Source organism: Nelumbo nucifera, chromosome 1 (genome assembly GCF_055504915.1).
Source record: "Nelumbo nucifera cultivar China Antique chromosome 1, China Antique-T2T, whole genome shotgun sequence".
NCBI lineage: Eukaryota > Viridiplantae > Streptophyta > Magnoliopsida > Proteales > Nelumbonaceae > Nelumbo > Nelumbo nucifera.
Genome location: NC_142649.1, coordinates 146,280,470 through 146,295,255, shown reverse-complemented (window position 1 = coordinate 146,295,255; position 14,786 = coordinate 146,280,470). Strand labels below are relative to the sequence as shown.

At 36.8% G+C, this 14,786-nt stretch overlaps 1 protein-coding gene across 1 annotated transcript; it reads left to right on the top strand.

Annotated features, from left to right (window-relative positions):
• Window positions 1–10,127: 10,127 nt before the first annotated feature.
• Window positions 10,128–14,650, top strand: LOC104588323 (S-type anion channel SLAH1-like). The gene is made up of 2 exons (XM_010246202.2): window positions 10,128–11,131; window positions 13,707–14,650. Exons 1-2 carry the CDS (start codon window positions 10,265–10,267, stop codon window positions 14,001–14,003), a joined length of 1,164 nt encoding a protein of 387 aa, XP_010244504.1. The 5' UTR covers window positions 10,128–10,264; the 3' UTR covers window positions 14,004–14,650.
• Window positions 14,651–14,786: the final 136 nt, after the last annotated feature.

Below are 14,786 nucleotides of genomic sequence, written 5' to 3'. Positions count from 1 at the left end.
AAGTTAGCACCGAGTTGATGAGGTCGGCAGGATGAAATCAGAGAAGGGATGTGGATGAGAACCAACAGGCAGTAAGTCAGAGCAGAGTGTTAGTATGCAAAAGAGTGAGCATACGTGCATGACGTTGTGGTGGCCCTTATCTGGTTTCCAGCGAAGCAGACGGAATCGGGCTTATCGTTGCCATGTGGGTGTCGTGTCCGTGCACATTTTGGGAGCATTAAGTGGTGCAAATGGATAAGGAGAGATGTGCCACCTAGGTTGGAATCATCTTGAGATCAATGTGATCCCTCAAGTCGCGGGTTGCCCAGGTTCGTGTTCAGGACAATCAATGGACGTGAGTCCTGGTCCTATAAGCCAATCTGACGGTTTGTTCTTAAGCGAGGTCGGATTTAGTTTGGGCAGCATAAGCTGATCTTCTGAGATGGTTTGGGCGCATGTGATGCCGAGGTGTCATAAGATAGTTTTGGCGCACACGTGGTAGATTGTGATTGGAGGGTTAATTCATCCCTCGACAATTGTCCCCCACTTTTGATGTTGAAGTGAATAATTTGGGCAAAGAGAGCAGTTTGGCTAGAGGCGATTTAGTTTGATGCTCTAGAATTGAATTCTTGTTTGGTTGTGGATTCATGCTGGTTCGGTTCGCCAAGTTGGAACCATTTGATAGGTCACATGACGGGTACGCATGGACTTGATGCAAAACTATGGCAGTGCAAATGATTTGAGAGTAAATATTGACTTATTTTTGTTTCAATTTTTTGCTTAATTTTGTTTGATTATAGTAAAAATAAAGTAAATTTAGACATAAAGTAAAATAAAGTAAAACCCAAAACAAATTAAAGGAACATTTATATTTCTTTTGTCATTTTCACTGCAATGCATTTGTACTAATATAAATACAATTGCACTGCAACCAAACACAGTTTAATCAAAGGTAACAAATGTTTAAAACCCATAACCAAACGAGACTTATCACCATATACCTACAGGCTAGAGCTCACTTTTGGTCTAGCGCCAGGGACATCTTGGATCAATCGAGTAATTTTTTTGAAAGGTAAAAAAAAAAAAAAATTGAAACAAAAATAAGTCAATATTTTTGAAAATATTGACCTTTATTCTTTCGGCAATGGAGGGAGTTCCTCCACTGACTCCAAGCTTTTGAAAATATTCACACAATCATCTCCATGTGGAGACAAGGTCAAATAAGCCAAAAAGGTTTCCCTTTCAAAAGATCTTGAGCAGCCGTAATTGTTGCTGCCCACAGACCCTCTCTCCCCTTTCCCCTTGCTCATAATCAAATATGACAATCAAATCAAACTCAGATGAAAGCAGCCTCATAGATTGAAATAGTAGAAATGAATAGAGGAGTAAATAGGGCCGCGGGCGGCCTGCGGCCCGGCACAGCACGGCACCACAGCCCACGGGCCGTGCTAGGCCTGGCATAATGGTCCGTGTCGTGTTGAGCCTGGGGTTTGAAGTCCACATGCCATTACAGTACAGAACAATCAAGCAGGCCGTGCCGCCCATGTGCTGGCACAGCCCAGCACGGCCCATATGTATATATATACATAATATATATATATATATATATATATATATATATATTCACTGTAATTGCATATATATATAATATAATATATTATATAAATTATAATTATATAATAATATATAGTATATAATATATTAATAAAATAAATAATTTTTTCAATTTTATTATACTAATTTATTTAATTATTGTATATATAAGCAATTGTATACATCAAAATTCATATAAAATTAAAAGACAAAAATAACTTTGGCCTGGTCCATGGCCCAACTTGGGCCAAGGCTTGGCCCACGGGCCAGCCCGACCTGTGGCACGGCACGGGCCCATGCGGGCCTAGGCCGTGGGCCGTGTTGGGCTGACCCCCAAAATTTTCACTAGGGAGCACGACATGGGCGCATGGCCTGTGACGGCCCGCACTTTGCGCGGGTCGTGCCGTGCCGGCCCGCACTTTGCGCGGGTCGTGCCGTGCCGGCCCGGCACGATCCACTTTACACCTCTAGAAATGAAATGATCACTGAATCAATGGTCTAAAAATATGTTATGAAGAGGACCGAATGATAGAACATGAAAGAATTTAGCGGGGCTGAATAGAATTGATTGATCTTATTAGTAGGATTTATGAAAAAACTTACATGTCCACTAGTAGTATGTGGGACCCGCCTTGAAAAATGTATGTGGGTCCCACATACATGTCCACACATGGACCTTACATGCATATCCACCAATGGTATATCGGGCCCATCTTGTAAAATGTACGTGAGCCCCACATACATGTCCACCAATGGTATGTAGGGCCCACTTTGAAAAATGTATGTGGCCCCATATACATATCCACACATGGACCCCACATGCATGCCCACCAATGGTATGTTGAACCCACCTTGTAAAATATATGTGGGCCCCACATGCATGCCCATCAATGGTATGTGGGCCCACCTTAGAAAATGTACGTGGATCCCACGTGTTAAATGAAATGTTTGTTGACCCACACATAAGACATTCATATATACATAACACATATTTTCATCACATTACCAAACGGTCTTCTAACTTTTATGGTCTTTCTTGAGATCTATGAAAAATATTGCAATCAAATAGTCTTTGATCTTCCAAGATCTATTTGCAAAGGATCACCTTATCTTTTAACTATCAGATCTTATAATAGATCTTCTGAAAAAATTTGCCAAATAAACACTTAATTGGAAATGCTGAGCTAGAGAACAAATCAAGTGCTCACAACCAATTGTTACTTAGAGCACTTTGCAGAACTTTAGAAGAGGGGTAATATTGAGATTATGAAAGTACCTAATGGGCATCTGAAACGGCCTTAAACATTATGTTCGTTGATGGTCTATTTGAGTTATATTATATATTATATGGGGCCATCTTACTAGGCATATCCGTATATGTTAATTTTCAAATTCAGGGTATATATAATAAATATATAGTTTTCTTAAACCTCAAGGTATATATAATTATTTTTTTCGGTAAAAGAAAATTTTCATAAATTGACTTAAACATACCCCGTGTTTTTAAAATGGACTTAATCATATTTTATGGCTATAAAAGACATTTTCACTCTTAATCAAACTTTAAATTTTCAAAAAAGAACCAAAAAGTCCGGGATAATGTTCATCATTGCCCAAACATTACTGTTGGAATATAGAGAGCTCAAATGCCTCATCTTCTCCCCATTCTCTTCCTCCTCCTCTTCCATCTTTCTTTCTTTCTTTTCCTTTTATTTTCTCCTTCCTCCAACCCTTCAGTCCATCGCCGAACATAATAGAGGTGGCAAAAAATAAAAATAAAAAAACCTCATTGCCACACCTCTAATTTTTTCTCTCTGCCTCTCTTTTTCTTCTCCTTCTTCCTCTTCCCTCTTCTTTTGTGTCCGTTCCTTCAACTTGCAACTATTGCAACCATCCACCATCACTGAGTTGTTAGTTCAACCACTGGTCCCCCCTACGTAAGTTATCCATCCACCAGCCCCTATTTTAATCTAAAATCTGTTGCAATTGCAATTGCGGAAAGTCAGAAAACAGAGCAAGAAATATTGTTTTAAAAGAGTAAAATACGATTTTTTAGAGTATAAAAGAGGTTGATGAAATGAAAGAAACAAATAAGGGTATATTTAAGTCCAATGGGGACAGACCACAAGGTATATTAAGTCTACTAACAAAATTCAGGGTTTGTTTAAATCTTTTTCCCTTATTATTTTTTTTTTCCATTAAAGGCTCAGTTTGGAAGGAGTACAAATATAAATTTGTAAAGTGCAAAACCTTAACATATTTCTATTTGTACTCCTACCAAACTGAACCTAACTCACAATGCTAAAAAAATTAGGGAAATGAATGACCACTGCACAAAAGAAAAAATCAAACACTATGTTATGACGATATTTTATATCATAGTTCTAATTGACTGCAGTTGATGGTTACAAAAAAATTGTTTTAGCAGAAAATTTAAGAAGAAACAATGGTTCCATTGAATTCAAGAACTTATATATATATATAATTCTTCCATATAAGGTCTGTCGTCTGTGAAATAATTGAGCCCAATGAAATTTTTTCAAAGGTCGTCTTAGTTACAAATGCATAGACAATATTCAAATATATAGCGATTTTCAACAACCCATGATTTGTTTTAGTGTTGATGAAAATCCTTGTGAAGCATATTATACAGATGGAGTCTTCAGTTTTAGTGTTAGAAGTGCATTAATTAATCAAGTATGTTTGACAGTACTCTAATTTCGTTGTACTTCACTTTTGTTTTAAAATACCTCCAACTACCTTGAAAAAGATTAATACCTATTTTTAATCGTTGTCAAAATATTTAGGGAAAATTTCGGATCAGTACTCTGTACTTTAGCTTGAGTGATAATTTGGTCTCTGAATTTTAAAATGCGACAATTCAATATTCGAATTTTCAAAATATAACAATCTAGTACCTGCCGTTAACCGTTAATCAGCCATTAAGTGACATTTGAAAAGTCAAAAGTGCCCTAAGAATGCCATCCAATTCTCTTTATCAACCATCCAAACATTGACAATAAAATGAACGGTCCCATTTTCCAAATTCTAGATTCTTCTAAATAGTCACCAACTTTTTTGAATAGAAGATGCTGGGATTTGAGACTGTTCAGTTTTTTGTCAACGTTTGGATGGTTGATAAAGAGAATTAGATGGTATTCGAAAGGCATTTTTTGACTTATCGAATGTCACTTGACGGCTGATTAATAGACTGGTTAACAACAGGTACTGGATTGTCACATTTTGAAAGTCTCATTACTGAATTGTCACATTTTGAAAGTTTGCATACTAGATTATCGCATTTTAAAGCTCGAGGACCAAATTGTCACTCGAGCCAAAGTAGAGAATACTGATCCAGAATTTTCCCAAAAATCAAGTGCTCATTTAACGAGTTTATTTTGTTGTGTTTACTAGATCCGATCCACTGTCAAACATGCTTTTTTTTAATGCATAACCTTTTGTGAATTCTGATGTATTTACCGTTATACTGATGAAGATTATATTTCTTTTCATCAACACTAAAAAACAAATCGTGGGTTGTTGCGTTCTCGTGAGAAAAAAAAAAAAAAAGAATGTGAATTTTCCCAAATTTTCTTAGAGGGTGGGTAAATTGTTTATCGACCTGTTAAAAACATTAATCCTCTCCCACCTACCTGACTACCTCTTGTTATCCAAGTGAAAGTGTGTAAGAACACTGACATGTCAAAGTTATTTGGGCAACTTTATTCTCTCAGGTATCAAAAAATGAACAAGGCCAAAATTCTACTTATTAAACAAATTATTCAAACGGGTCAAAGTCGTATATATTAATTTTGCATCATCTCTTTCAAAAATAAAATTGCATCATCATTACCTTGAATTGAAAATAATAAACTGAATTACAAAAAAAATTGAAAAGGCTTCAAACACATCATATTTCATCCCTGCATGGGCTTAACTGGGCCAGATCGAGCCCAGTCCCCGTTGTATCTCGACCAACCCCCCCCCTGTACAAAGCAAGTAGCTAGAAGCGACAATCTTGTAATATCAATTTCTATCTTCCTCCTTGCTTTTTTAATTTCCTTCACCTCAAGAAATGACCAACTTGGTTAATCTTCAAAGTGAAATATTAAGATCAACAGTAATATTGATTGACCTCTTTCATATCATACCCATTGTTTATTAGGACATGACAATCCTTGATAACCCATATAACAGACTGAGAATCGTGCCTTCTTCAGTTGTTTCTGAACCCATTATGATCAACAAGAGTTGCAGTGGAGTATGCCTGCCCTAGGTGGATAGAATAAAGTGGCCAAAACTGCCTGAAATCCCCCTGCTTGAGATGAGGTTTTGAATCTCTATCACCTGCGGGACGTATATTCTATGAATTGGGAGAAAATACTACACTGGTTTATAGATCATTGAACTTGATAGCGCATACTGTAGCTTCTAAAACAATGTCTTTTTTTCGACTTATTGTTGTATAATTCTTTGCTTGCTTGCTTGCTTTATGAATTTTGTTTTTACATTAAAAAACAAAATATATCTTCATAACTATGAATTGAGAGAAAATAATTGAAAGGCTTTTGTAAACGTGAGCTGCGGCTTAGATCTTTGAAAGGACAGCCTCAGCTATTCACGTGAGGTAGGCGCTGAACCCATCACCTAGCGCTGATCCTCCGTGAATGGGGGGGTATTTTAGCATTGAAATATGGATATAGACCTAACTTTTACTATTTGTTTTTTCTTGAGAAAGACGGTTCAGCCTAGGGTCAGAATTTTTAGGCCCAAGGTACACTTGGGGTAGGTGCCAGTTCTCGGAATTGATATAAATTCTCGGGTGGACATTGGTGTATAAAGTAGGGGTTTTTTGACATTTTGAATATTTATAACTCTGCAGTAGAAATCAGAAATCTGCATTGAGCTTGTTCGTATTTTTCTGTTTTATTTTTTATTTTTGGGTGGGGGTTTATACTAGCATGTCAATACTGTAATTTCTCTAGGGCATGGAGAGACTAGATTAGCCGAAGACAACATCATGCATTGTGCTGGGCTACCTATCATCAGTGACTACGCCAATATTTAATTCACATGGGGCGCAAAGTGAACATTGGCGTGTTTACTTAGGATAGATAGCCCAGCCCTGTTTATACAATTTTGGTGGCGTTCGGTAGTGTGTAAATATCGTGGACGGAACCATTTTGATCATATACATAGTAAGATATGGTGTTTTGCTATGTGTGGACGGGAACCGTCCACGAAATAGCATGGACAGGGACGGGCCACACCCCAATTTATCATCCACAGTATTTTTTTGTAGATGGTCCACACTATAGTGTGGACAGTTTGTGGGAAAACTTCAGTGTAACGTTTACATTGATCCAATTACTCTCGTTTTATTCCACACTATAGTGTGGACAGTTTGTGGGAAAACTTCAGTGTAACGTTTACATTGATCAAATTACTCTCGTTTTATTTAATTTTTTAATAAATTTTAAATATTTTATTAATAAAATAATAGTTTTTAATGTTAATTCTAGCACAAATCTAACATTCTCATTCTCAACTCTTTTTATCATTATTTAAATATTAAATTTTTAATATTTTTATTAATAATTAATATTTAAAATATTCATTTTTTTAAAAAATGCAATTGGTGTCTACATATTGAAGCCTTTTTTTCAATTTATTTACCATATAAAATACAAAAATTAAACATTTATGACCAATTGTGTAGATCTCCCATGAAATGTATATTAGATACATGGAATAAAAAAGTGTGGTGTGGACTAATCCGGTCCACACAATTTATACATAATTCAAAATAGCTGTGGATTGTGATATGATGTGGTGGTCCTTGTCACATGGTGTGATATGGACTAATCCACACTCACCAATTTCTCATCCACACTATAAAACACTCCCTTTGTCTACGATTCACCTCAGCGTTTAATTTTATGGCAGCTCAGATCAGTGGAACCTGAATCATACAGTAACACGCATGTCAATAGAAAGAGGGTTGTCTTGTCAAATCTTTTTGAGTCCCAAGTTTTCCTATCCACGCTGTTTGATTTATAATAGAATAACAAGTAACAGTCGTGCATGAGGAATAACTCCCATGAATGTTCCCAAAGTGCGACTCAAGTGCTGCGATTTTGGTGTGAGGATAGGCAAATCCAGATTCGGCCCTAATCCTATGGGAGACCAGAATAGGTTACTTATAGTTATAAACAGGTTGGGCATGAAGAGTCATCTTTGATGATGATGATGAATAGTATCTAAACCTTGTCCTAGTTATATTATAATTCAAAAGTGGAATTCTCTCCATCTCTAATGTCCCATTTTTGAAATTCTCTGTATCATGTCCGCATTTTATGAATTTTCTTTTATTCTTTACTTCATAGTTCCAACAAAATTAAATGCATTAAATGTTTCCTTTTCTCCTTTTCATAACTTTTAAATGTTTTTTTCTCTCTTTTGACAACTTTTGGTTTGGTATGTTATTTGTTCTCAATATAATTGATCACCGAGAATCAGACCAAGTCGACTCTTCATGTTTAATGTTGGTTTTCCTGCCTAGTCGATAAGTTTCATCACTTGAAAAACTTTTGTGCAACCAAACTGAAAAGGCGCGTGTATAATCCTAGATTTGGGAGTTTCATTTACAGATAATTATAAAAGGAGACGTTAGTCTCTTTCTTCATTTTTGACTTTGATTTCCCAGCAATATAAATTGTGTGTTGAGAGTATTTAAAGCTATTCATAATTTAATTACAGGGAACAATCAGACAAATGCCTGGTAGGTTTTTGACAAGAGAGATTCTTAATTTTTCAAAATCTGAAGAATTTTTTAGTATTAAAAGACAACAGAGAGACTTTTGAATAATTCCGCGCATTAGAAGTTAGAACTTTGATAGGCGAGGTAAAGATATGATATCTGAAAAACTTATGACAAGTCAATTGAAATCCTAAACGTAGTAGCCAATCAGGTGTTATTTATCAAAATTCATGGGTGGGTTTTGATTGGTCAAAACTCTTTCTATATCATATCTTTTTCACATCATAGATTTTCCTGAGGTTTTAAATATTATTTATGAAAAAAAAATTATAGGTTTAGTATCAAATCAACCGTGACAAGGAGCATTACCTACTCTAGGGGTGAGAAAAAAACAGTAAAACTGAATCGACCGAAACTGAACTAAAAAATCGGTTAACTGAATTGGTCAGTTCGGTTTTGGTTCGGTGTTTTTAAAAAACTGAAGGTACCTATCCGGTTTCAGTTAACCAATATAGAAAATCGGCGGTTAACCGAACCGACTAGTATACATATATTTTATATATATTTATGTATATTATATATAATATACTATTTATTATTTATTATTTAAAATATAATGTTTTATATATTTATAATTTTTTATTATATATTTATATATTTTTATAGGGAAAATTCTTGATCATTGCCCTATGGATGCTCAACCATGCTAGGGCTTTAATTTTTTTTTTTTTGGTAGAAATAGGAGGAACTACACAAGATGGGGGCAGCTTGGCCCCTAGCATCACAAAAACAAATAGAACTTAAGTCTCTAGGGATAGAGAGAGGGCAAAAACTGAGAGTGCTGAGAGGAAAGAAAGAGCTTAGTTTGCCATCCAGTCCGCAATTTGATTGGCCTCTCTATAGACATGGTTGTAAGTGACACCACGTTCCAAATCTCCAGCCAGCTTCAAACACTCCTCGATGATGGTCTTTAATCTCCACGGGAAGTCCATTTTGTTCTTTAAACACGAAATCACAAGAAGAGAGTCTCCCTCAATGAAGATGGGGGGACCCCTATAGTTAAAAGCAATATTGTGGGTCTCCCACGCAGCTCAAGCCTTCGCTACATTAATTGAGGAATTCTCGATAAAATAAGCTTTGGTCTCAAGAACAATCCCCCATTGATTTCTTGCGACGCAACCAATTGCTCAATCACCTTTATCATTTTTGGATTTGTCAAAATTAATTTTGATAGAACTCCCTTTTGGAGTTTTCCATTTGATTGGCTTCCAATCTTTATTCTGTATAGTACTAGATTTAGAACAATTTCTAACATTATGATTAAAATATAGAGACAAAATTCTATCAATGATGACCGAAGGGTGGTTACAATGGTTTTGGAAGGTATTTTCGTTTCTATTCTTCCAAATCTACCACAAGATAATGCAGGATTTTACAGGATCGGAAAATAAGCCATCCCACCACTCCCAAAGTGAGGAATTATTTTCACTAGACCCTTTAATATTTGGGTTTAAGATATTCCAGATTTGTTTAACAATAGTAAAATTTTTTAAAATATAATCGATTTCTTCCATTCCATGACCAACATTTTAAATCCTACCATCACATCTAAACCTTCCATTTTAAACCCTAATAAATCGCTCTCTCTTTAGCTCTAAATTCTAAAATTCACATTGAAAATGTGTGGTCGGCTTGGGATACATATCCCACGCCGATGGTCCCACCATACAATCAACAAAGTCAAATATAAGTGCGCGACTTCTCTCTCTTTCTCTCCACGCTTCTCTAAATTATAAGGGCACAATTCAGACTCCTCTCCCCCTGCTTACTCCTTTCTCTGTATAAACGGGTAATTTCTCTGCATAGGTTTCACCAACCAGAACCAGAAACAAAGGCCATTCTCTCTGTCACCACTGTTAACTCCAGTCACCGATGGATGACAAGAACTCCCAAACCCAAACCCAGATCAACCTAGTGGTCGCTGAACCTGTCATCGACATCCCAACACTAACACATCGGGGTCCTGTCAAGCAGCGTTCACCACCGCCCATCCTAGCTAGATTTCATGCTGGTTACTTCAGGATTAGCCTCTCTCTCTGTGGCCAAGCCTTTCTATGGAAGACGCTAGGCAAGCCCGCTAACGATTCCTTCGTCATTCGGAGACTGCTTCGCTTGCTCCCCTCTACGGCCTTCCTTCTTCTCTGGTCTATCGCACTTTTCATACTCATGACACTATCCCTTCTCTACCTACTCAGATGCTTCTTTCACTTTCGTATGGTGAAGGGTGAGTTCCTGCACCATGTAGGCGTCAACTACCTCTTCGCCCCGTGGATCTCGTGGCTCCTCTTGCTGGAATCTGCACCCTTCGTCTCTCCCAAATCCGTTCCTTATCTAGTGCTCTGGTGGGCGATTGTGATCCCGGTGGTGGCTCTCGACGTAAAAATTTACGGCCAATGGTTTATTAAAGGGAAGCGATTCTTGTCGATGGTAGCCAACCCCACGAGTCAGTTATCGGTGATCGGGAACTTGGTGGGTGCCAAAGCCGCAGCTGAGATGGGGTGGAAGGAGAGCGCGTTGTGTATGTTCTCGATAGGAATGGCACACTATCTGGTGCTCTTCGTCACACTCTATCAAAGGTTTTCAGGGAGAGAAAGAATCCCGGCGACGCTACGTCCCGTCTTCTTCTTGTTCTTCGCGACACCCAGCATGGCGAGCTTGGCCTGGGAGTCCATCTCTGGAAACTTCGACACCCCGTCAAAGATGTTCTTCTTCCTCTCCCTCTTCATGTTCATGTCTCTGGTAATTTTTTTTTTTTTTTGACGCCATGTCTCTCGTAAGTGGTAACTGACCATTCTAAAATTAGGTTTAAAAGAAGCGATTAAGATTGAAAGCGACAGTGTACGCGATGGAAATTACTGTCATGCTCAAAAAGGGAAAGATCCCATTGACGAGTGGATATGCACGACAACGCCGCGGTTCCCGAGGTTCACGAGCTCCTCTGACTCGGTTTGGTCTAAACTAAACTAAATTTAGAGAAAAACTTGAGCCTAGGGGTGGGGTGTTTACGGCAAGCGCGGTAAGCGAACCGTGGGGTGATTTTCTAGACGGAACCGACATATTCGATTTTTAAATTTAATCGAATTGAAATCGAACCGATGCAACCGGTTAACTAGTGTACGGTTCGATTTTTCGATTTTTTTTATGTATTGAAAATTAAAAAAAGGGAAAAAGACCTTTTCTCTTGCGATTGAGAGAATAAAACTAAGACTGAGATGAGACGAGAGATTGAGAGAGATGAGTGATTAAGACTCAGAGAGAAGAGGAGGACGTTGGGGAAGAAAAAGAAGTCTGAGAGAGAATAGAGAGTGAGACAGTTGGTCGCCTGGTCAAACGTTGGTGATTCGATCGGAGGGTGAAGTGCTAGAGGCCAATGGTCCATTGGGGAAGAAGAGAACTGAGAGTGAGAGTGACAAAGAAAGCTTAGAATCTCAGAGAGGAAAAAAAGGGGAAACTAGAAACCGGAAAGGCACGGCGGAGGTAGGAGGCTTACTAGGGACGAAGAAAGAGATTGCCAGTCTAGCAGTGTTTGCCTGTTTGCCAGTCGCCAGTTTGGTTGCCGGTCTGCAAACCTTTTGAAGAGAAAGACTGAAAGCCTAAAACCTGAAAGTCTTAATTCGGTAGTTTGACACTCTCAGATTGTCGAACTTTTGCAATTAGATTTTCAAAAAAAATAAAAGGATAATATATATATATATATATATATATATATATATATATATACATATCGATCCATTAGTTAACCACTAGTTTTTTAAATGGTTAACCAAAACTGAACCGAAACTATTGGTTTTTCAAAAACATCGAACCAAAACCAAACCGACCGGTTTCGTTAATTGATTTTTTGGTTTGGTTTCGGTCGATTTTTTTTTTTTTTTTTGCTCACCCCTACTTGAGCCCAATATATAAGAGTGTTTGCTAATCGAATCAAATTTGAGCCTAATAAAACTCGATTCCGAGGCTCGTACATATAATATAAATAAATAAAAAATAGAAAATGTTATAATATTTTATTTTTCATATATAATAATAATAACAACTAGTTTTTGTAATTCTTATTTTTTTTTTACTTTTATAAAACATTTGGCTCACAGCTCGAGCCCAATATATAAGAGCGTTTGCTAATCGAGTTGATTTTGAGCCTAATAAAACTCGATTCATGAGGCTTGTAAGAATAATTTATATATAAATAAAAAATAAAAATGTTATATATAATATTATATTTTTCATATATAATAATAATAATAATAATAACTAGTTTTTGTAATTCTTAATTTTTTTTTTACTTTTATAAAACATTTGGCTCACAGCTCGAGCCCAATATATAAGAGCGTATGTTAATCGAGTTGAGTTCAAGCCTAATAAAACTTGATTTGTAAGGCTCTTAAGAATAATATATATAAATAAAAAATAACAAATATTATATATAATATTTTATTTTTCATATATAATAATAATAACTAGTTTTTATAATTCTTATTTTTTTTTTACTTTTATAAAACATTTGGCTCACAGCTCGAGCCCAATATATAATAGCTAGATATTCGGATTGGTTCGACTCGAATCCACCCCTACCTATATACCCTTTCTCATAGAATCTTCTAAAAAAAGGCATAAAATGTCTAAAATACCCATATAATTATTATTGAGGCTGGCCTCTAGAAAAAAAGAAAAAAAAACAATGCAAACTTTATGAAGAACTAAAACAAAAAAAAAATTAAAATTATAGATTTACCTTTGAGAGATTGATATACAGGGCAAATTTGAAAAATAAATCAATTTAAGAAAATATATTAAAAGGGTATCGGCAGTAATTTTTACCAAACTTTAATAGCTGTTTCAAAAGCATGGGGAAAGTTTCAGCAATTTACCCTAAGTTTTAACAATTAACATTCACCGTTATTAGGACAATAAGACAAATTCCTCTTTAATTTATTATTAGCATTATGGGAGCGAAAGTCAAACTCGTGGTGGTGGGACTGAAAGACCCAAGAAAATGTCAGGACTCTCTGAATTAATAGAGTTCGTTCCAATGAAGAGAAGTTTAATTCTGATCTGAGAGATTCTCCTTCTTTCCTTTCTTGCTTCGTCTCACTTATAGCAAACGAACCCATTCAAATTAACAAGAACATTCTTCCAATATTGTATATGGTGACCGATTTTAGCGTAGATATTACCTCTCCAGCAAAGATAATAAAAGAAAAGAAAAAAAAAAAGCGCAGACGATTCCAACATATATGATTTCAAATTAACAATATTAATAGTGGATTTTATCATCTTCTAAACGTTCTTTCTCTTTTAATGGGAAAACATGCAGGTTTTCAGGCCAACCTTATTCAAGAAATCGATGAAGAGGTTCAACGTCGCATGGTGGGCTTATTCTTTCCCGTTGACATCGCTGGCATTGGCTTCGTCGGAATATGCACAAGGGGTGAAGGGAGTGGTCGCACACGGGCTAATGATGGTACTACTGATTCTCTCCGTCCTGGTTTTACTATCTCTCATGGTGTTCACCGCGCTGAATACTAGTACACTCTTGCATTACCACGATCCCGTGTTTCGGATGAGCACCTCACCGATAGACTTACAGACAAGACAACCAGATAAAAACTAATCAAGAACATTAAGCTTTGTAGCTGTATATTTAATTCCTGCCAATGATCTCTTCTGATTTGACACGGCTAATGTACTAACATATTTCTCATAGACGTTGGGTGAATGATTTGCAGTATTTTCGAGATGGGGATGTTGAGCGAATTGAGTCTAAGGGTTTTATATGTAAATTTAAAGTAGACGATCGATCGCCGATGCATGTTATACTAATCTATAAAATAACACAGTGGCGACGGTGACGACGGCGGTGCCGCCGACGAAAAATCTTGTCAAGAATGGGGAGTTCGAAGCAGACGTACGTAGCAAGAAAAAGAAGAAGGTTCTCTCAGTCTTGGTTTTGGGCGGAAATTCTGTGGGAAGGACGGTTTTTAACGATGAGGGGAAAAGGAGCCATGTCCAAGGTTGTCGGAGCAACTATAGAGATCATTAATGGACAGGGAAACAAATCCCAGCTTAAGGATGGACTCAACAAATCTTTGTATCAATTAAACCGGACTATATAAGGGCAGTAGAAGCCTTCGGTATATATGATTGTTCCATACCCAAAATGGAAGACCAAGGCTGCCTTTGGGGTAGGTGGTGTAAATGCTAAAACACACGCGCTACAAATCATGACCACCTCGCTTGCAAGCTGGGATCAGGTTTTACACACCATTTGCATTGTTTCCAAACACAACCTTATTTTACATTCTTCTCGTTTGACAAATAACAATGCAAAACATGGTTGTTTTCCCATGGGAGGAGTAAATTTACTTGGAAATCAAAGTAGTTTTCACCCTAAGAT